A 22,737-nucleotide genomic window follows, 5' to 3' on the forward strand; every position below is an offset into this window, starting at 1 on the left:
TGCCCTAATGCCAAAGGAACTGCACACTGAATATGTTTTGCCGTTTGATGTCTATGTCTGGACCGCTGCGTCAAAAAGGAGGGCTTCTGCCCCGTTACTTCTCCGCTGCTTTCTTGTTCCAGTATCAGCCCAACGGTATACTGTTTTTCTCAGACGCGGAGGGATACTGACTTGTTGTGAAAAATAACTTACAATTATACCCATGGTATACGCTCAGTATATCACGTCTAAGAACCAATCAGATTGCTTAATTTGACTTGTCCGTTTTATAATTACTAACAAAGCACTTATATACTAATAAAGGACTGGCTTATCTAAAGCCAGTTGAGTAGCACTTGAAATGTTTTAGCTCTATGAAACCTGATGTACTTATATGATTCTGTTTTCTTCAAGTTTGTATCTTGTTGGTCGAACGCACTTATTGTAAGTCGCTTTGGATAAAAGTGTCAGCTAAATGTAATGTATGTCATTTGAGTTGTCCTAAAGTAACCATTAAGGTGTGGTTAACACCTAACACAGTCTAAGAATAAACAGCATGCATCTGGATAAAGCTTTTCTGGTTTGTCAAAAAAAAAGTAATTTTAACTGATTTAAATGAAATACTATTAAAACGTGTGCTTAATTTGGATGGAGACACCACCACTGCTTTTTATGTTTCCAGTGGCAGCAGAACACCTTTCTCTCCAAAAGGAAAGGTTAGGCATAAACAAGCTTTAGTTTATGTTACCTCCAGCAATCAGGAAAAAAATGCTTCATTATCAAAGCGTACAAAAAAGAGATAAGTGTATACATAATGACGAATAACATGTAGTATGTCTCTGTAAAGCACAACCAACGATACATCTCAGGCTGCACTGGTTGCACCTGAGAGCATCTAGACAAAAAACACACATTAAGTCACAATCTCTGTGGTTTGCTTTGATTCGCTTCAAAGAAAACATACATCACTTTCCCTCTTTTATTCCACCAAGTGGCCCGAGGGCAGCCGAGGATGAAGGCAGGGAGAGGAATCTGAGCAGGACTGTGTCCCGTTACAAGAAGCTCTGTGATGGCTATTTGTTGCTTAAAGGGGCTCCTTAGTTTACTCAACACATATCAAATGGTTGACTGAAAAATGATCAGCAGTTAGAGGCTTGCAGGTCATTTCGGAGGTCTCACAACATCCCACTCGTGTATTTTTGGATGCTGTTTTGCATGGGCAGCTTGGTGTGTTCTGTGAAAGCCTGGGTTGTGTGTGCAAGGTCAAATATTTGTGTTTATCTTTTGTTAAAAAATGTGTGTTTCCTAACTAAATTAAGACTTGAAAAAATACCTGACTTCAACAGCTACTGCTTTTCTTATTCCTTCATTTCCACAACAATAACAGCTACACTAAATCAATGTAACTGAAGCATGGCAATGGTCTCAAATGAATGTAAGTACAACTCAAAACATGATTGTACATTACAAATGCCAATATTATTTTAACACAAGGGCAACAATTTATATGTATATATTTATAAAATGGGTGGTTGAAGCAGCTGTAAAGCAACCACCCAGCTTTGTGTGAGTGCAGCAGCCCTCAGACAAAGAGGTGAAAGCGGGGGCTCCCCTTTTCAACCTTGAGGTCCTTGGAGAGAAGCATGAAGGAAATGAATGCTGCTGCCAATCACTCCTCACTGTTCACAGACTCTCTCAAAGTCCCTGCTTTCCTTTCAGCTCTTGGGAGGCAGGGGCTGGTTAGCCGACATGCACTTGGCTCTGCAGGATACAAGGATGCTTTTACACACTCGTTCCTGTTTTTCAGACTTGGATATTTAAATGGTTGCATGTTCAGCCAGATTTAGTCACCTGATCCAGCAAGTGATAAAAGTGTCCACATTGTTCAAATGTTGGAATGAACAATTAGGTAGTTGTAAAAGAAGTGTTTAGCTGATTAGTCCAAATCTGTTTCCTTTGTTGGCAAGCTAAGTATTATTTTATGAAGCTAGTTTTTGCTTTTAGCCCAGCACTTCTAGAGTGAGCAGCAAGACCAGCGACACGGCAAGTACGCCATGCAAGAACTAGAAAACAGACTCTCTTAGTGCCTGCTTTCCAGCCAGAGAAGTTCCTCAGAGTAATGTGTTGCGTGGTCTGCCATGGAAAACTGGGCTCAAAAAGGCCATTATAATAGAAGACAGCAAATGAAATGCACAGAAATCTTATTTTTACTTCATCCCTCATCTTCTAAATGATCACATGGACAGTCATGGTGCCAGGAAACACAGAAAGAAAGGAGGCTATTGTAGCCTGTTAACCAGTCATAGTGTGGCTCTGGTTTACTGACGGCTGATGCAGCAGCTCCATCGCAGGTCAAACCTTTCTGAGCAACCTCGAGAGTAAAGCAACTTGTAGAGTTGTAAAACCTTCATGGTCACTTGAGAAGAAATAAAAGAAATCCCCAGATAAGAGAATTTGCAGATTTACTAGATTTTTTATAAAAGTAAACGTTGGGTTTTAAACTCTTGGTTATACAAAGTAAGACATGAATTTGTCAAAGTGCGGTCGGTCGGTCTAGAAAATGAAGATGGTCATTCTGTAGTGCTTCAAAGAGTCTGCCATGGGACTGACTATACCTGATATTATTTGATTTACAATCTGATGGATCAACTATATGTGTTATCCATACTTGGCCTTCATTACTCTCCAGAAATATTGAACTGTACACATTGCAGATTGGATCAACAAGGTCCCTTGGCATCTAAAAAGAAAACGTTTGATCTGACCAGCGTTACATCAAAAGTACATTTTAACTGCCGTCTTGTAAAAACTGATTCTATGGCAAGTAACTTTGAGCTGGCAGCTGCTACACAATTCAGGCCCAGGATGTGGGTTTGAGACACAGCTGATCTGGGAGCTGAGGGTAGGAATGCACAGGGAGATCTGGCCTTTCAGACGGTTCACTCTCCATTAGTCATGTGCAAAAGCAATCAGGGATGCTGCCTGCAGTTCATCCTTAGTCAAAGCAAAACCCTCTATTAATTCAGGCTTGACTTTTTCCTGTTCCTCACAACCCCTGGAGAGTCAGGTGGTTTGTTAAAGATATCAAAATGAAATCCTGAATGGAGTGGCCATCTGCTTAAAACAAAGAGAGACCACATCAAGACATTCTATCATCTTCACAATAATGTCCCAATGTTTCCTGGGAAATACAATTCTATTACTGAACATTTGGATGAAAACAGATTATGACAATGACTTTGAAGACATGTCAAAAAAGGGGAGTGGATATGCTAAAGCGTTAAACATGGTCAAAGGATGCTCAGAAATCTGACCTGTCATGCCTTGGCATCACTGAACTGTGTACTGTAAAAAAAAAGAAAAAAGGATTTTATATACCCTTATAACGATGAACGATATATCGTGTCATGGCGATAGCCGCGACATTCACATCGCAGGGATGTGCGATTTTATTCATTTTTTTTATTAATATATATATGTATATATCTTTTTTTCTTTTCATTTTTTTTTTTAGGACGTGCGATATTAAGTAGGTAAATTAACTCAGACACGTCATGTTATAATTATTTTGCTGCTTGCTACAAAAGGAAAACTTGCGCGACTCTCATGTCAGGGGTACTTGAGTGAGTGACATGCAGGCTCTGCATGCACAGCAAACCACCAATCACAATCATTCTTTTTCAGATCACAGCAGGCCCCGCCCCGCTAGTTTGCAGACCATCAAAACACCGGTAAAATATGAGCAAGGCACAGGAGGACAATACCGGCAAGAATGAAGATTTACTTCATAAAAAGCAACATCTGCGATCTGGAACTATTTTGGATAAAAGAAGGTTCTTCTCTTCTTCATTCACAGATGAACCCCCTTATAGAGGGTAAGCAACATGTATTATCATGACATGTATAGATCATGACTTAAGGTATGATGAGTCTACCAGTTAAAATCCAGACGTCCGTGACTAAAATCCTTCATCCGGTTAAATATAGTTAAAAAAAAACGCAATATATATCGCAGGGGAAAAAAATATCTCAATGTCAGTTTTTTTCAATATCGTGCAGCCCTAGTGGTGACCTTCCGGTTCCCAAGCCAAGTCCCTATGGACCTCGCAACCACCACCCTAAGGTGACCAACTACTTGTTGACACTGCATTCATCAGTGTTATAGACAATTTGAGTATGCTTTGTGACTAGAACGGTTGTGCGAAAGAGTGCGAAGGCACTCTTTCAAAACACAGTTTTAATGGAGACACAACGTTCGGACACCTTTAAATGTCACACCATTTTAATTAGCTGTCTAAATGCAGAAGGAAAATCCACTGAGCAAATCCAAACATGGCCAAACGCCCTGAGGCTACACTCCCTCTAAAGTCCTGGCAGCCGTACGGGCAGAACGTGGTCCAGGCTCCAGGCTTACAGCCACGCGTCCAGAACCTCATGTTGAATACAAGATGTTTGTCCAGAGCTTCCTGGTAACAGACAAAAGCGCTATTTGGTCCAGAGAACCATTTTATTATATTACATCACTTGTTTATATCTATGGAGGCTGTAGCATGTCTGTCAGAGCATGCATCTGAACAGCTGGAGCAGAGGAAAGCCTGTGCACTTTGGAAGTGTCTATATTTGGTGACTAAAGGCCCTGACACACCAGGCAGTCACCAGAGAACTCGCCGACGCCGACTGTTGCGTCGGAGTGTTCTCCTGCATGTTGGCCATGTGTCGCACTGGAACCAAGCCCCCAGGAAGTGCGCCGGACTCAGATGAAAATATTCGTGGTGGCCAAGCGGTGGTACTACACTTCCGTTTGGTTGCCAGGCCCGGAAACACTTTTTCCCATTGACTTACATGGGGAAAGAGTGGTCTGTAAATCATTGGATAATTTTTTTTAAACTAAATAAACCACCCAGTATGAACACTTGTATAGCCCTTATTGAAAACATTCATTTCTCAAGTTGTAAAAATGTGCTAATAACGTTATTATGAGAGTTGTATCCCTCTGCATATGAACGCGCATCTAACCCACGGGACCGCGCCGCCCGGCACGTTCATGTTACGTGTTCAGCAGGTTCAGCACTACATGCGTTTATCTTTACCCATGGATGCACAATAAGAACGGACCCATATTGTCTTACTGCCATCCCACGGAGCTGTAATAATGGATATATTGCACATTTTTGCTGTCATCATTTGTAAAATATTATACTACATGGGCTTTATGATTAAATCTTGTACCGTAAATGTTGTATTAAATAAAGTTAATATTACCGACGTTAGATTAACGTCCCTGTAGCTTCTTATTGCATTAAGAAGCTTATTGCACTGTATATACATACATGCCAACCTTTCCAAATTCAAAAGAGGTAGGTGTCACACTCCTGGGGTTATGTCACGTTTGTATTTTGTTTTGCTGTCTTGTTTTCCTCCTGGGTTATTGTCTGGTCCTTTTCCCTGTGTTTTTCCTCCCGTCGTTAGTTTCCCTGGTGTGTCTAGTTGTTTGATTGTGTTCACCTGTGACCCTTGTGTTTCTCCTCCCCTGCCCGGCTGTGTCTAGTCTTGTGATTACCCCTCCCTGTATTTAGTCTCGTCTCCTCCTGTGTTCAGTGTTGGGGATTCTTTTGTTCGTGACTTAGTTCACCGGAAAGTGTTTTGTTTGTTCCAAGTTTACTCTAGACCTTGAAATAAAGGTATTATCAAATGTTATCTGCGTTTGGGTCCTACCTGCTTCACTCACCGTATCAGTAGGTTTGCGCGCGGCAAATGTGCACGCCCAAATTAGGTAATCAGAAGAAATGGAACCCCAGTAATCACATGTATAGACCATATATTTAACATATATTGAATCATTTTATGCATTTTTCAGAAAAAGTGGTAGTTTGGTAAACGGTGACATCAACGACATGTCTGGTCTGTAATGCCCGAAAAGTAAAAGAGTGGGAGATAAATATCGTGGAGCCTCGCAGTTTTTCAGGTTGATATGTGAAACTCATTAGCTAGCCAACATGTATCTAGCAAATGTTTAGCAACATATTAGAAGTGAGGCTACTAGACTAACGTTAGGTCTACTGTAATAGCCTCACTTTTAATAGTTTGCAAAACATTAGCTTGCACTCGTGTTTTGCAGATGCTAGCAGCTTATTGGGATGTTATGCTAGATAGACAGGCATTGTTTTGATATAATAAATTAAGCATTATTGTTAGTTAAGCATGTCAGCCTGCAGCCCCACTTTTAACTCTCTGTCTCTCTCTAACTCATTGCAGATGGCTGCACTAAAAAAAAGGAAACCGGTTGTAAGATGTTTAAAAGTTAATTGAACATAATATATGCTTAAATACATTTCAAAGAAGTTGTGTTGGAGTTTGTTATTCTAAATTTTGGCACCAAGATTTTCTGATTTGACTGCAAATGTATATCGGTTCCAAATATCGGTTATCGGTCTCCTTGATTACTAATAATCGGTATCGGCCTTGAAGAAGCAATATCGGTCGATCCCTAATATATATACAGTGGGGCAAAAAATTATTTAGTCAGCCACCAATTGTGCAAGTTCTCTCACTTAAAAAGATGAGAGAGGCCTGTCATTCTCATCCTAGGTATACCTCAACTATGATCCAGAAAATCACATTGTTTGATTTTTAAAGAATTTATTTGCAAATTATGGTGGAAAATAAGTATTTGGTCACCTACAAACAAACAAGATTTCTGGCTCTCACAGACCTGTAACTTCTTCTTTAAGAGCCTCCTCTGTCCTCCACTTGTTAACTGTATTAATGGCACCTGTTTGAACTCGTTATCAGTATAAAAGACACCTGTCCACAACCTCAAACAGTCACACTCCAAACTCCACTATGGCCAAGACCAAAGAGCTGTCAAAGGACACCAGAAACAAAATTGTAGACCTGCACCAGGCTGGGAAGACTGAATCTGCAATAGGTAAGCAGCTTGGTGTGAAGAAATCAACTGTGGGAACAATTATTAGAAAATGGAAGACATACAAGACCACTGATAATCTCCCTCGATCTGGGGCTCCACGCAAGATCTCACCCTGTGGGCTCAAAATGATCACAAGAACGGTGAGCAAAAATCCCAGAACCACACGGGGGGACCTAGTCAATGACCTGCAGAGAGCTGGGACCAAAGTAACAAAGGCTACCATCAGTAACACACTACGCCGCCAGGGACTCAAATCCTGCAGTGCCAGACGTGTCCCCCTGCTTAAGCCAGTACATGTCCAGGCCCGTCTGAAGTTTGCTAGAGAGCATTTAGATGATCCAGAAGAGGATTGGGAGAATGTCATATGGTCAGATGAAACCGAAATTGAACTTTTTGGTAAAAACTCAACTAGACGTGTTTGGAGGAGAAAGAATGCTGAGTTGCATCCAAAGAACACCATACCTACTGTGAAACATGGGGGTGGAAACATCATGCTTTGGGGCTGTTTTTCTGCAAAGGGACCAGGACGACTGATCCGTGTAAAGGAAAGAATGAATGGGGCCATGTATCGTGAGATTTTGAGTGACAACTTGCTTCCATCAGCAAGGGCATTGAAGATGAAACGTGGCTGGGTCTTTCAGCATGACAATGATCCCAAACACACCGCCCGGGCAACGAAGGAGTGGCTTTGTAAGAAGCATTTCAAGGTCCTGGAGTGGCCTAGGCAGTCTCCAGATCTCAACCCCATAGAACATTTTTGGAGGGAGTTGAAAGTCTGTGTTGCCCAGCGACAGCCCCAAAACATCACTGCTCTAGAGGAGATCTGCATGGAGGAATGGGCTAAAATACCAGCAACAGTGTGTGAAAACCTTGTGAAGACTTACAGAAAACGTTTGACCTCTGTCATTGCAAACAAAGGGTATACAAAGTATTGAGATTAACTTTTATTATTGACCAAATACTTATTTTCAACCATAATTTGAAAATAAATTCTTTAAAAATTGTGATTTATTTTCAATGTGATTTTCTGGATTTTTTTTTCTCATTTTGTCTCTCATAGTTGAGGTAAACCTAGGATGAAAATTACAGGCCTTTCATCTTTTTAAGTGGGAGAACTTGCACAATTGGTGGCTGACTAAATACTTTTTTGCCCCACTGTATGTATATATGTATATATATATATATATATAACCAATGTATAACCACTGTATATATATATATATATATATATATATATATATATATACAGTGCAATAATTTGTTCATGCTAAATGAAGCTCTGTTGCTTGGATATCACTAGATCCTGTTACAGCGTAATATAAGTACATAACGATTGATGTGCACACATTAGCATAATTACTAGCTAGCCGCTAGCTGTTAACTGGCGTAACTGCCGCCTCGTTAATATAAAATCCATCATAATAACAAATCACTACCATGCTGTCATGAACGAGCGGTGCTGTTACGTGTACGCAAATTGACGTGCTTGATGTGAACGAGCATTTTGGTTAAAGTTGCGCATGCGCTATGAGCGCACATACGGGTACTTCTCAGGCATGCCGGGTAATCTGTGACGTTTTGCTCTCCCAAAAGTTGGGCCATTTTATCATCATGTGCCAATGAGCAACTCTCATAGGAATGAATGAGGCCCTGCCTCCCACGCTGTATCCAGTTGTTATTATACATCCATGACTGGAACACACCGCAAAGGCTTCAGCCGAGCACGTACGAACTGCGCATGCGTGAGTGACAATAACTCTCCTTACCAGCAGGCGGCGGGAGTGTGTATTCGTCATTCAAAAGAGTCAACAACCGGAAGACAGAGAAGAACAGACTCCGTCATATAAACAAACAACAAATAGCGTGTGCGTTCCATTTTCACTCTCGTCCATCGAAAACATGTCTTGTGCGGTACTGGAGCTATCAGCCATTGGAGTGTTGCTTGCGGAAGACATTCTCAAGCAACAGTCTCTCAAGAGGCGGAAGCGAAGAATTAGGAGAAACCGCACTTAATGGGTAAAATCATGGATACTACAGCGAGAAGTTCAGGGGGCTTTCCCGAACCTGTGTCGAGAGCTGGAGTTAAATTAAGCTCATTCTAATTTTGTGTTATGTGTGTATGAAGGTACCAAATAAAGTTTTGCATTGCCTATCCTGCTATTTGTGTTATTATTTTAATCACACAGCGATAAGAAACAATAAAAATGTGCCTACATAACTGTCAGTTGCAGCCCTAGCATTATTAAATACTTCTACGCAGATTGAGGAGGATAATGGGAGAATGAACAGAGGGGCAGAAACATCCATCGGAATAATAATAACTTTTTATTTCTATAGCACCTTAGAAATAAGACATCAAATCAGTGTAAAACAAACAGCAAGAGCAAAGCATAAAGTGGGATAAAATAATGCATTATATATAGTAATCCCAACAGGCCACCTTGTTTATGGTTTGATTCAGTTTTAGTAGAATATAAAATACATGAATGATGAAATGAGCACATAAAGTGCAGACATACTATAACATCACAGTTAATAGACCTGAATCTGATGATCGCAGTGAAAGCAACATGTTGAATCGGCCATGCGTCGGCCATGAAAGGCCAAATAAGGCGTGTCACGGCCGACGGAGCGGGACACACGAAATTGAGTTTGGGCGACAGGGCACGCTTCGTCGTCCGACTAACACCGACGGCCGATTTCGGCCTGGTGTGTCAGGGCCTTAAAACTTCAAAAGCTGTTGAGCTCAGACTGTAATCAGGGGGGGAAGAATACATCTTTCTAAAGGAAACTCCCCACTTAAACACTTACATTTCATTGGGGGTGTCAAATCAGATTTCACATATCTATTCACTATATTCACCATTTCAATGTTTTGTACAGTTAATATACCATATCACATGTCCGACATGTGCACATAATAAATACATTTAAATAACAATAATCTGCAATATATGTACAAAATGTAATGAAATGATTGTAGTCTACATTAGGGATTTGCATCTCCATCACTGAGGCCGATGCAATGCGTATCTCGATACGTTTCCAACGATACGATACATTAACGATACATTTGAAACACCAGGCCATGCGATAGATACGATTCACCCCTGTTGCGATACAGTTCGATACGATTTGATTCAACATTATGCGATTCGGGGTGATATGATTCAACACGATGCAAAATAATGATACTTCAATATGGTATGACAGAGGATTTGGCTTTATTCCTTATATGCAGCAAATCGTAAATTAACAAAAATGCTTTACATATTTTGTTCTCTCTACTAGTACTGCGCATCCCATCATGCTGTTTCTTTATTACCCTTTTGACCATAACAAACTCTCCAGAGTACAGTACAATTGTATAACACCTCACAGTCAAACAATTTAAGGATGCATTGTCCATGATTAACAATGTGCAAATAACAACTACCATAGTGCAATGCCCATACAGCTGCCAGCCTGATGTGCTTAACACTCATAGGCCAACTCACCAGTGAGCAGAAAGCAGTGGTTTCTATATGAACAATAAAGAATACAAATAACCTTTCACAAACAGCTCTTTCATAACTGCTTACAGTAAGGAAGACATTTAAACTATTATTGGCCGTCACAGGCTGCTGTAAACTAAACACCACTCTCTCTGACAGAACACCTCACTGAGTGATTTCACTCATATGTCTAACTTTCAGGTTTCTCTTTTCAGCCGCAGACCCCATGTCGCCTCTTTATGTGTGTCGCTAAGTTCCTCGTACTACTTGTGTACTTTAAAGCGGGTCGGCATCGTTTAAAATTTGCGAGCGATTTTTCAAGTTGACCGTCTTTCTTGAACAATCCGAAGTGTTGCCAAACGATTGATTTGTAGGTATTGTTCGGTGCGCTGTGTTTCTCTTTCTCCTCGACTTCCATGTGTGTTGATAACTGAGACTCTCGGCCTCCATAGTGCGAAGCAAAAATCAAAGATCGTCTCTGCTGAGTGCTGACAGGATGAGAGGATATTATATGAATCAATCGTTTTTTTACCGATGCAAAGACGCTACAATCGATGCATCGCGAGTTCAACCCAAACTGTAGCCGATGTGCACTCTTTTAACCGTTGCACTCACATCTTGAACGTTTATGCCGGTGCACCGATGTGAATCGGTGAATCTTAACATCCCTAGTCTACACTGATGAGTCTGACGTTTGAGGAGGGCTATGGATCTCTGTCTGCAGCGAGGCTCTCCAGCATTAAGTTGCCAATGGGAAGTGTTTCCCCCCGCCAACATGTTGTTTCCTACGGTTGCATCTGCATCATGGAAGATTCTATCCACACATACTTCGAGCTCAGAGATGTACATGACAAACATCAAGACATTTCTCCAGAAAGGTTTCAAGCAAAGCACAAGCGAGGCCCTGGTCTGGCAGCAGAAAGACGAACTACAGCATGCTGGACTCAACACAAGACACATTACAGACAGGAGCCACAATAATACTGTTCAAACAGATCACCTTTACACAATGAGTAGAGCTCTTGTCAAAGTCCCATAAACCAAAATCATCCAGTTGACTTGTTTACATATTTTGAAGCATCAAAAGATCTGGTTTATCCACCACAGTGTTTCCCCTATATACATTCAGCAGCTGCTTATTTTTTTTATAAATTAAAATAATAATAAGTGGCACTCGGCAAGAAAAGCAATGTGGAGCGGCAGCTCACCGCTTCATAAGGAGTGTGACCTTTTCTTCTGGCAGAATCTACACATCAGCCCCATTGAACAGCCTTATACAGCACATGAGGGCCAGAGCTTTACTCTGTGTGTGTTGCAACTTGCGTATTTATTTATTGCACTTGACGCACGGCGTAATTTCCACTGGGGACAGGGGGGACATGTCCCCCCCCACTTTTTGAAATCCCGTTTGTGTCCCCCCACTTTACAAATTTGTTTATTATTATTTTTAACGCAAGCCATCATCACCACGGAGGAGCACACAGCCTCTGTGAGAGAGAGAGACAGAGGGAGATAGAGCCCCAGGACCCCCCTAGAGGAGGCGAGGTCCAAGTAAAGCAGGTTAAAATAATTAAATTGCATACATTTTATGTTGATTGTTTGCTATGTGGATGTGTATTTGTGTGGTCTGTATGGTCAATAAAGGTGTTTAGCAAAACACACCTGTAGAGCCTCAAGAGCCTTTCTTGTGCGGGCAGACACATAGAAACATATTGGCGGGGCGCACTTTGCACGCGCACACACTCTGCTGGGCCTTAGCACCGCTGCTATGACTCCATGCTAGGGGAAACACTGCACCATGATGAGTTTACACCAATAGGATGCTCATGATTGAGCTGGCAGCATTGAATCTCACTGCATAATACAACGGGACTAACTTCTCCAACAAAACGTCCTGTTCCAACCCTGGACAGTGGACACTATTTATACTTTCTCCTTGAAGATTTGAAAACGAAACAAATATGGCAACATCTCCACTTAATTACAGGTGATGCATAAATGCTGATTCCACAACGATGATGATACATTTATTAACAGCAGCACAATTTGAGAAAGTGCAACATCAGCTTCCTCCCTTACAGAGACGTTGTAGCACTTGAACCCGGTCATTAGACTGTAAAGTGTGATGCACGCTGGAAATGACTAGTTCCAAACTGCACCCTGAACACATCTTAAACCCTGAATTAACTGTTCAGGACCAATCCATGGACTGGCTGGAGATTGACACTATTATACATATATTACACTTGGTTTTAACATTCAACAAGACCAGTCTGAAATACTCCATTACAAAGTCCTGGATTCAAAAAGTTACTTAAGAGGCCTTGACAAAATGTATTCAAAGTATCGAAAGTAAAAGTACTCAATATGCAGAACTGCTTCTTTTACAGTGATATAATATATTATTCAGATTTAATCACTAATTAAAACATGATAGAGCATTTTAAATGCTATAGTAAGTCAATGTAAAGCACATTTTTCATATACCAAAAAAAGTTATAAGAGCTATGGCTATGATGAGTAGTTATAGTTCTGCATCATATTATTTGACCTTATGTTTTTCATATTTAAAAAACCCTGCTTACTATAGCAGACTACCCTCCCAGCAGCGCTTCACAGCCAAACCTAAACGGATACTCAGCCACAAGTATTCCACTCTGCTGGTGGGTTTAAATGTATGGTGTGTTCACTTCCTCCTTTCTACAAATGCTGGTGACACATCAGCATACCTTTGTAGATCACAACAGCTGTGAAGCTGATTCAGGTTTCCAGCCTGTTTTCCTAATGATGGAATGGTTGGCTTTCTAGTGTGAGGAAATATGAAATGAAAATAAGTATTTGTCATCATGACATCTATAGTCTTGCTAATATCCATATCAAAATAAATGACTGTCTGCAATGTGTTTGTGTATGCCTATATTGAAGGGTGAATGCTCATCCTATATTTACCATGCAAGTCACGAGGCATTCTACATTAGATATGCTATTTTTTTCTGTTATGTATGATTGTCATGTGTAGAATATGGTAAAGACAAATGTGCAACTTAGAGCAGCAAGGGTGACGTTTCCTTGTATGTGTTGCAGTTCACTTTACAGATTTACAGCAGAAGTTCTGTTCTCTGGCTCAACGTGTGATGCTCTTCTTACACCCTTATTAGAACTGACTAGCATTAACATAACATAACACTACATTACAACATATCACTGCTCTTTGAAGCATAACAGGGACTTGTAATGCTGTGCTACAATTCACTGGTGTTTTAGAATCACTGGTGTAAATTAGATTTACTCCAGTACAATTTGAGGTACTTTACTTGAGTATTTCAATTTTTTGATACTTTGTACTTATACTCCACTACATGTATTTAATACCTTTAGTTACTTTACAGATGTGGGTGAATGATGTGAAATATGAACAAGTGTTAAATCACCTGGAGTAAATTCACAAGCTACCCTGCAGTATACAAAGTCATTCAAACTAGCTGCACCTTTACCAGCTTTGATAACACTTTAATGATCAATTATAAAACATATCATATACATTATTCTGAGATGGACCATTCTGCACAATGAATACTTTTGCTTTGAGTACTTGAGTATATTTTGATGATAATACTTTTCTACTTTTATGAATGCAAGACTTTTACTTTAACAGAGTATTCCTACACTGGTACAAACAAGATCCGAGTACTTCTCCCACCTCTGTTTAGAAGTCGGGTACACACACACACACACACACACACACACACACACACACACACACACACACACACACACACACACACACACACACACACACACACACACACACACACACACACACACACACACACACACACACACACACACGGCCTCCTTACCCAAAAGCTTCTTCACCTCCTCAACACTCATGTAAATGTTAACGCTCGGGCTGTTGTTGTTGTTGTTGTTGTCGTCGTCTCCGGGGGCAGCGCTCGGGCTGGCCAGGCCGCCAACCACCTCCAGCAGCAGGAGGAAGAAGAAGCCCCCGAGCCTCCACGGCACCGAGTGCGGCCCCCCTCGGGACTCCGGCGGGCTGCCAGAGCCGTGAATCCCCCCCAGCATAGCAGCGGTCGTCCGGCTCGCAGTAGTTCTCGGTTTATCTGCTTTTCATCCGTATCTGAAGTTAATCCCGAGCCGCAGCATTACTGGATCCCTGACGCCTCGGCGCCACTTTCAGCTCGCTCTGTTTCCACTCGCCTTTTTGTCCTCTCTTGCTAGCTGAGACAGGCTAAATTAGCTGAGACAGGCTAAGTTAGCCGAGACAGGCTAACTTGGGTCGGGTTGTGCTAACAATCCGCGGCCAGAATGTCGGTGTATGTTTGAATGTTAAGGTTTACGACGTTTTCCCAGAACATAAATACACACCCGAAGTGGCCACATTGAGGCGCTTTGATTTTCGCAGAAAACTTAAGAAGGAAAAAGTTTCTCAAATTAGCTAACACTCCCAGCTCCCTCCATGGTCTTTCCTCCCGTTGCTTTTTCTTTCACCCGGGGCAGGGGGGGGACTCTGCTCTGGCTAGAGAAGTGGAATGCTGCCTTCAAGGGCTGTCGGACATATTTCTACAAACTAACAAACCAAACAAAGTTACATTGGTTACATTAAGTAGCCTAGTCAACGAATTGAAACAGTGGAATTGTTTCCTAACATGTTTGTTTCGATTGTTACCTTTTACTTAGTTGTCACTTGTAGATTTGCATCAGCAAGAGTGCCTTATCCCATTCAATCGTTTAGGATAAATACACTCTATGCATTACATTCATTAAATGGGATTCCAGTTCCAATATACATATTTAATGTCTTGACTATATCTCTAATGTGAAGTCAGAAAGTTTAAAACTACGACATTTTGAGGTTTTTTGAAGGAACCAACACTAGTCCAACATCAGCTTCAGAGGGAGATGCAGTTAAACGCATCATTCTGCATGCTTTGGGTTTGTGTCGGTCCATGGGTCAGGGCAGGGGTCTTCAATCGTCTTGGCCCTTCAGTGCTGTGAACGCTGGGAGGTCGGGGGGCCTCTGGACCGCCCTTATATGTTCATGGGTGTAAAATTGCCTTTTTGACAAGTAAACAAAAACTTTTAACCCCAAATGTTGTTCCATGTAGCCACAAAGCAAATAAAACTAAAATACACACCATGCAAGCTGGACCGTTGAAAAGCTTAATAGTCTGGAGAATACACAAACAACATTGAAATGTAGACTGCACCACAATGAGTAATATTAGTTTTTCAGTAGTTCTGGCATATACAGTTCTATTTAACTTCGGTATAAAGGACAGATCGTTTAAAAAACACAAGTATTGTAACCAGAAGCCTCAAAATCACCATCAGTGCTCCATTGAACTCAACTAGGGGATTTACATTATTCTTAAGCAAGAGGTTCTATATGTTTTTCTTGTGTGTCATTTCCCTTATGCAATATAAACACTTCTTCTGCTAAACTTGTTTTGTAATTGTAGCTACTGTGCAATAATCACTTTTATGTAAAAACATTTCTTCTCCATATTTAAAAAGTAAGCTCACTCTTTATTATTTCTTGCATTTTGTACCTGCTATGCTACTTCTGCTGTAACACTGTAAATTGTAAAGGAATTCTGATTGTGATTCATCGAGCTGTTCATGAATGGTCCCCGTCAGATCGTCTGGTGATGGTAAAAGCTATGTATTTGTCACTGTGGGCAAGTTGTTATCAGTGGCTCTGTTCTGATCAAGATGGTGAAGTATTTTTCACATATCTGCCCACCGTGTGTTTCTTCCATGATCCACGTTTCAACAGTTACAGATGGAGTTGATCTTTGGCCAGTCCGTGTTTATTACTGTGTACCATGTTTGACGTCAATCGTAGGGAGCTCTACCTGTGAGCCTGCTGCAACCTCTGAAAGTAATAATATTAATAATACAAAAAAGAATAAAATATTTTATTCATATAGCATTTTCAAAACATATGTACAAAGTGGTACGGACATGAATCTAAAAGTGAGGTCAATGCAGCAATAAGTAGAAATTAGTGGAGAAGAAAAAGAGTTCAATGGGAAAAAGAGAATTTGAGAGTTAAGTGTAACAGCACTTGCTTCCCCCTTTTTGATAAACTGTTGTTATTTTTCTAATCATTACAATTATGAGAGTTAGGAAGTGGTTGATGATGTCAGTCACCGCAGGGAGAAAAAACAGCAACACTGTCCTAAAGCCCTTGAGTTTCTAAAGGTTTCTGTAATGCTCCTGCAGACTCTCACAGCCTGACAGTGTGTGACTCTTCCTCGGCTCCAGGCTGGGAGTTGTTCCAAAGCGCACTAAACCTGCTGAGTCAGCTTTCAGCTGGGATTCTCTGAGCTCCAAGTGTAAAACGTGTGCAGCAGGGTCCTTGATTAAGAATGGTGTATTGACATTTTTATTACATTGTTTATTCACTTTCTTTATTGTACCTTTATTGTATTGTACCTGTATTGTACCTTTATTGTATTGCTGAACAATTTGATTCTGTTCTATTATTTTATTAATACAGTTTTATTCCAAGCTATTTTCACCCATATTACTGTTATTGTAGCTTGTAAATCCTTTTTTCTTTTACATTTCATCATTTCTATTGTAAGCATGTATTGATCTCAAATACTTGATGAATGTCTATTCAGGCAAGCTTTTGATTTATGTTTTTTCGGCATTATTTACTTTATTGTATTTAAGTTGTTGTTGTATATTGTATTCAATTATATTATTAATTATTATTATTGTATAATATTTAATCAATTTGACTACATTTTCATTGTCTAGCGTGCACTTGACTCAAATAGTTGAAACCTTTTTTCTGTTGTTTTCTTGGGGCTCGTCAGTCACCAGCTCTGAGCCGTGCTCACCTGTTTCAAAGGTGCCGTACAAATAAAGTTTCATTGATTGATTGTAAGACGTGTACATTCTGAGATGTATCCACAATGCAAAAAGAAACCATGAAAGACATTTAAACATTTTTATTATTAAAATATTCACCTACAAAATGACCTATAAACACTATTTACAGAATAGCGTGCAGTGATGCCTGCGACGACACAGAGGGACATTTTGACAGGAAACACTGTGTGCCACTGTCGGAGGAAGAGATGATTTTGTGAAGCATGGAGAAATCAAACATTTCCCAACATATTTATGAAGAGATCTGGGGCTGGCCTGAGGAACACATTGGGAATCGGAACACTCTACAGTTCTTTCCCTGAGGGGCAAAACCTGCTGTATCACAAATAATAAAAAACCTCTCCTGATGTGTCAGCACGGACATGAGGTATATAAGGTCTCAGGTGCAGTACAGCCGACTGCTTACCGTTAATATTTGCATTTGTGTGTTCGTACAAAAAATCTGTCATCAAACGTCACAAATGACAAATGATTTGTTTTCCAAATTACCCTTGATTGACTGAAGCCCTCTCATGAAGGCGGGGCTACAAACACAGCTCTTCGGAATGGAAAAACACAACTTTACTTTGAGATCCTTGAAGCTTTTCAAAATGTTACAGTAGGTCCTGAGTGGGTTTCTCAGCTCAAATAATGACCATAATCAGCTCCTTCAAGTACAATATAAACACCAACATTGATTTTTGTTCATATGACAGTGACGACAGTCCTTCCATCAGTTTCCAAGTGCTCTGGAATACAAATAAAAATATAAATATTGATGATCTCCTACTATGTGACTGCAGGGAACATTTTTCCACAACAAACATCAATATGTACAAAGTAATAAAGAAAACAAACCTTTATTGTTGTCCGCTTGTTCTTCTGCCTGGTAAGAAAGTTAACATCAGCGTGTGAAAAAAACATCTTTAACTAAGGCTGCACAATATTCCGAAAATGATAATGACGTTGAATATCAAAATAACAATATTTCATTTGTTTTATGTTTGTACAATGACATTAAAGTATCTTTATCTTATCTCTATTTTTATGACTTGCGATAAACATATATTGAAGTGTACTCACTGTTAAAAAAAAAAAATTTAAAGCGGCGTTTTCTATTGAAACTTTTCTATTCTGGCACTTGTTGACATCACAATGAAACCTGAGGCCTGTACGACGAAGCCGGTTCAACATAACCTGGATATGTTTGAGTTACCCGGTTTACCTAATCCAAAACAAATGTGCTCTCACTAAACGGTCCTACAGTACGACGCTGGTTATCAACTCGTTAACCCAAGCCAGCTTGGCCTTATCTAGTTCTATTTCGTCCCTACTGACCGCCAGAGGCGGTGCTTTAGCACTGTATATATCCATCACACGCATGCGCAGTTCGAGTACCTAATAACAACAAAATCACCTCTGACCCACGTGACAACGGCTACATAGGCCGGCGTCATTAGCAGATCGATTCCTTTTCATCTTCTCGCTGTGCGAGAGTACCGCGGCTACATTCTTGTAGCCTACAGCGTTCAGGTTCGATCTGAGGGATTTCTCTGCAAGCAGCTGGCCGCGTGCAGCTTCGGACTGACAGTCGGAGCAACGGGTTGTTAACGCGTCCTCCAGGAGCTGTGGCTAGCTGTGCAGAGCCTCGACGGACAGGTTTGTGTCAACTTGTTGCTGTCGGTGGCTGTGTCCCCGCACCCTCTCCCAGCTAAATTGTCCTGATTGCTGTCTTATTTATTGTTTGGGTTAGACTTTCTGGTGACGACAGTGTTCCCGCTTCCTCTCCCATAAAGTTGCCCTTATTATGCTCATTTGAAAGTTCTGCTTGTGGCTATCATTAGTGATGGCTATGGGTTCACCCCCCAGGTAGAGGGCTAGAAACAGGCTGTCCTCTAAGGTGGATCGGTTAGCTAACGTCACGAAGCAGACAAAGTCGCTCCTGTTGGCCCTTCAGCCAGGGAACGGTATGGGGACTACTAGCTTGCCGCCTGACCCCTCCTTCGGTTGCCACACCTCTGCTTGAGGACGCCATGTTGCTAGCGGCTCCGGCTAAACCTCTTCTATGAAGGGGTGGAGGATGGGGCGACGCTTACCCCGAGGAGGCTTCCCACTCCTTTACTCGGAGCTCTCTGCAGGGCACGGAGGACGACTCCATGGCGGCCATTATTCGTGCGGCCCTGGTACGCTTGCAGCTTCAGGTTCCGCAGGCTGACTCGGCTCAGTCTAGCACCTTCTTCAGGCATAACCCTGCCCCTTTCACTCCCACTGTTCCTCCTTCAGAGGAGTACCTGAGGGAGCTCCATGCATGCTGGAGAGACACCAGGGACACCCTCTCCCACTCTGCTGCCATGTAGGATCCGGTGAGGGTGGGGTCGCTTGCCATCCATTGAGCCTGTAATCGCCTCCCCGATTCTGGCTCCTGATGCCAGGTGCCCTCGGCCTCAATGCAGGGTCACAAACGAGCTGTGCTGTAAGGCCTACGACACAGCGGCACGGGAACTCCCTCCGCCCATCTGATGCTGGCTGTCTCTACCTCTCTGCAGCAGGCTCCGGCTGAGCCTTCTTTGCTGGGCCTCAGTGATGCATCACTGTAAGCAGGGCTCGACATTAAGGACTGCCCGATGGCCCGGGGCCATCTAGTATTTAGCTCGGGCAATGAAGCCTCACCTGCTGGTTGCCCGATCGGGCAATCTATTATGCCAGTATCATGCAGCTCGTGGATCCAATAATGAGTGACCCGACAGTAAAACAAACATATTTATAACTACTTTAGGTAGTTTGAGAGGTAATTAAAATAGCTACGTGTGATATTCTAACCTGAAGTGTGTGTTTTGTTCCGCTCACCACTGCATGTGATCATGCAGAGCTGCGTGTCGTCTCGTCAGCAGCAGCTGATCTCTCTCCCCCGTCAGATTAAACTTCACTCGCGTTTATGTCCATATTGATCAGATCCAGCTAGTTCTAGCTAATGATATGACTACCTGCTTATTAAAAGACACCTAAACAATAAGTGTTGCTATGCAACTGGGTGAGGCCACAAAGTATAACGCAGCATTATGCATTTGTGTACATGCCCACCGGAACCCCGAGGCATTACCAACAGATCAACGCACAATCAACCCATACAGGACATCTCTTTCTCCACATTAAGTGTTAGACATTAGAATTGATTGTTCTTGTCTGTCAAATACTCTTCTTGTCTGTCACATAAGTGGCGCAACTGAAGCGGTATTGCGCTAAAGGGAAATTATTTTGACCGGAGAGATTTAGATTTGCGGCTAACGGGAACTCTGGGTTCTGGCTTGAAAGGATCCGTCTTGTGTAAAACGCTCGCGAGAGTTTGCAAGTCACATGGCTGAATGTTTACTTTTGGCAGGCAGCCTTTCAGTTACGATCGTTAACATCAGTGGGCCACAGCAAATGATGGTGAGAAGCTAAACTAACTTAATGTCAATTACAGGGAGTGTGATTGTTGAAATAGGGTGTTAGCGGTCTTGCTGTTCAAAGTAGAATGACAATACTGTAGATCACCAACACTATGGTTTATTCTTTATTCACAGGCAAGTCAACGTTGTCGCAGTAAAAGTCCCAAGATAGCTCCTGGTGCAATAAAATGTTCCCTTTCAGTGTTTTACTATTATGTCTGATGTTTCTCTATTAATATTGCTGCTGCATGCATGTGTATGTTGCATGATGTTACTGCTGTAGATGTGTTTCCGAGCCGCTCCGATTACAACGAGAGTTACAACGAGAACGTGACGTCATATTTACACAAGACGGATCCTTTCTAGCCATAACCGGAACTCTGACGTCGCCATTTTGTGTGCTTCGCGGATGCGCTCGGCTCCTCTCGACTGCTGCTCGGGTCTGCTCGGTCAGCTTCCGGATGAGGAGGCATTCGTTCGACCAACTTACAGTAGATAACATTACAAACATTTTTAACAGGAGCCATAATAGTGTAAATAATGTTTGTTTTGGCAGTTATAACTGAATGTAATGTTTTCTACTTTTTTACATCTGGGAAGGCATTTGCCTTCATCAGATGGAAAGTGTCTTGACTCTTGACCAACAACTTAAGTATTTCTTATAGCTATGCAGGGCATGCAAGCGAACAAACACAAACAAGAACAAACAAACAAGTGAAATGAAGAATAAAATAGAAATTATGCAATATAGTATTGTGGTGGTTCATCTTATAATTCAGTCTAGAGAATGCACCAGACAGCATTAGACCTGCAACAATCTAAATGTTCTAGGGGGAGGCCCCCCAAACCCTTTGTGCGTCATTACGTCAGTGCGCATTTTTCAGGGCAGTCTCTATTGGGCTCAGGGCCATCTGTAAATTAGCTTAGATGGCCCAAGAGTTGTCTGTCCTTGTGCCCAAGGATGCAATCGAGCCAGTAGACCCTCTGCTTAGCCGAGGGGGTTTTACTCGGCGTACTTTCTCGTGAGCAAGAAAGTAGACGGATTTTGCCTGATCTTGGACCTCAGAGGAATCAACAGATTTCTGAAGATGCTGCCATTCCATATGCTGAACACAGCACATGCACAGGGGGAGTGGTTCGCAACCGTGGACTTGAGGGATGCCTACTTCCACGTGGGCCGGGCAAGATGGTGCCTTATTTTCAGTTCCTCCGGCCCATGGGCAGACTGACGGCTGCCTCGGCTGTTGGGCCCTTAGGCCCGCTGTCGTTGTGCCCCATGCAGATGTGGCTGAACAGCCTTCACTTGGACGCCAAGTGGCACAGGCACAGGAAAGTCAGGGTGTCGCAGCGTTGCCTCCACTCTCTGTCACGCTGGAGGGGCAGGGCCTATCTCCTGATGGGCGTGCCCATGGGCGCCATCCCATCCCGCCAGGAGACCGTCACCATAGGTGCATGTCTCTCAGGGTGCAGTGCGGCAGGGCAGGACCGTTCAGGGTCAGTGTTCATCCCAGGTGGGTGCACGCCATGTCAATGTGCTAGAGCTTCGGGCTGTGCAGCTTACACTCACGCACTTTCTACCCCAACTGGGGGGCAAGAATGTGCGTGTTCCTTGGGATAGCATGTACACTATTGCCCAGACAGCAGTCCCTTCTAGATAGTGGACGTTTTCACTCCACTCTGAATTTATGTGGCTGCTATTTCTGCCCGACATGTTCGGGTCGACGGCGCCACGGCGGGGTGCCACAGATCGGTGTCCCTTTTCCTGAGAGGGGCTTTATGGCAGCGTCCCCCTAGCACCCCGAGGGCTCCGGCTTGGGACCTGCCCCTGCTGCCGGATGCCCCATCATCTCCTCCCTTCGAGCCCCTGGCCCAGGTGGGGCTTAGGTGGCTGCCCACGAAGGCAGCATTTCTGCTTGCCATAGCCTCAGGGAAGCGAGTTGGGGAGTTGCATGACCTCTCCATAAACGATACATTCCCAAGGTGGGACTCTCAGGTGTTGCCCTTT

General features: G+C 42.3%; 2 protein-coding genes across 5 annotated transcripts in view; both read right to left on the minus strand.

Moving 5' to 3' along the window:
• The window catches only part of ryk (receptor like tyrosine kinase), a 72,942-nt gene extending 57,976 nt beyond the window's left edge, over positions 1–14,966 (minus strand). The window contains exon 1 of one of the 3 annotated variants that reach the window (XM_079677102.1): positions 14,262–14,966. In XM_079677102.1, coding sequence (XP_079533228.1) covers positions 14,262–14,484 — 223 coding nt within the window. In that variant the 5' untranslated portion in view covers positions 14,485–14,966. The remainder of the gene's footprint in view (positions 1–14,261) is intronic. The other 2 variants (XM_079677101.1, XM_079677100.1) reach the window with 2 other exon arrangements.
• A 2,403-nt stretch (positions 14,967–17,369) lies between these two features.
• sned1 (sushi, nidogen and EGF-like domains 1) overlaps positions 17,370–22,737 on the minus strand; it is a 55,334-nt gene continuing 49,966 nt past the window's right edge. For both annotated transcript variants that reach the window (XM_079691726.1, XM_079691725.1), the window contains exons 33-34: positions 18,163–18,190; positions 17,370–18,053 (exon numbers count right to left, since the gene is read on the minus strand). In XM_079691726.1, coding sequence (XP_079547852.1) covers positions 18,165–18,190 — 26 coding nt within the window. In that variant the 3' untranslated portion in view covers positions 17,370–18,053; positions 18,163–18,164. The remainder of the gene's footprint in view (positions 18,054–18,162; positions 18,191–22,737) is intronic.

The sequence above is a fragment of the Notothenia rossii genome (genome assembly GCF_949606895.1).
Source record: "Notothenia rossii genome assembly, chromosome: 1".
NCBI lineage: Eukaryota > Metazoa > Chordata > Actinopteri > Perciformes > Nototheniidae > Notothenia > Notothenia rossii.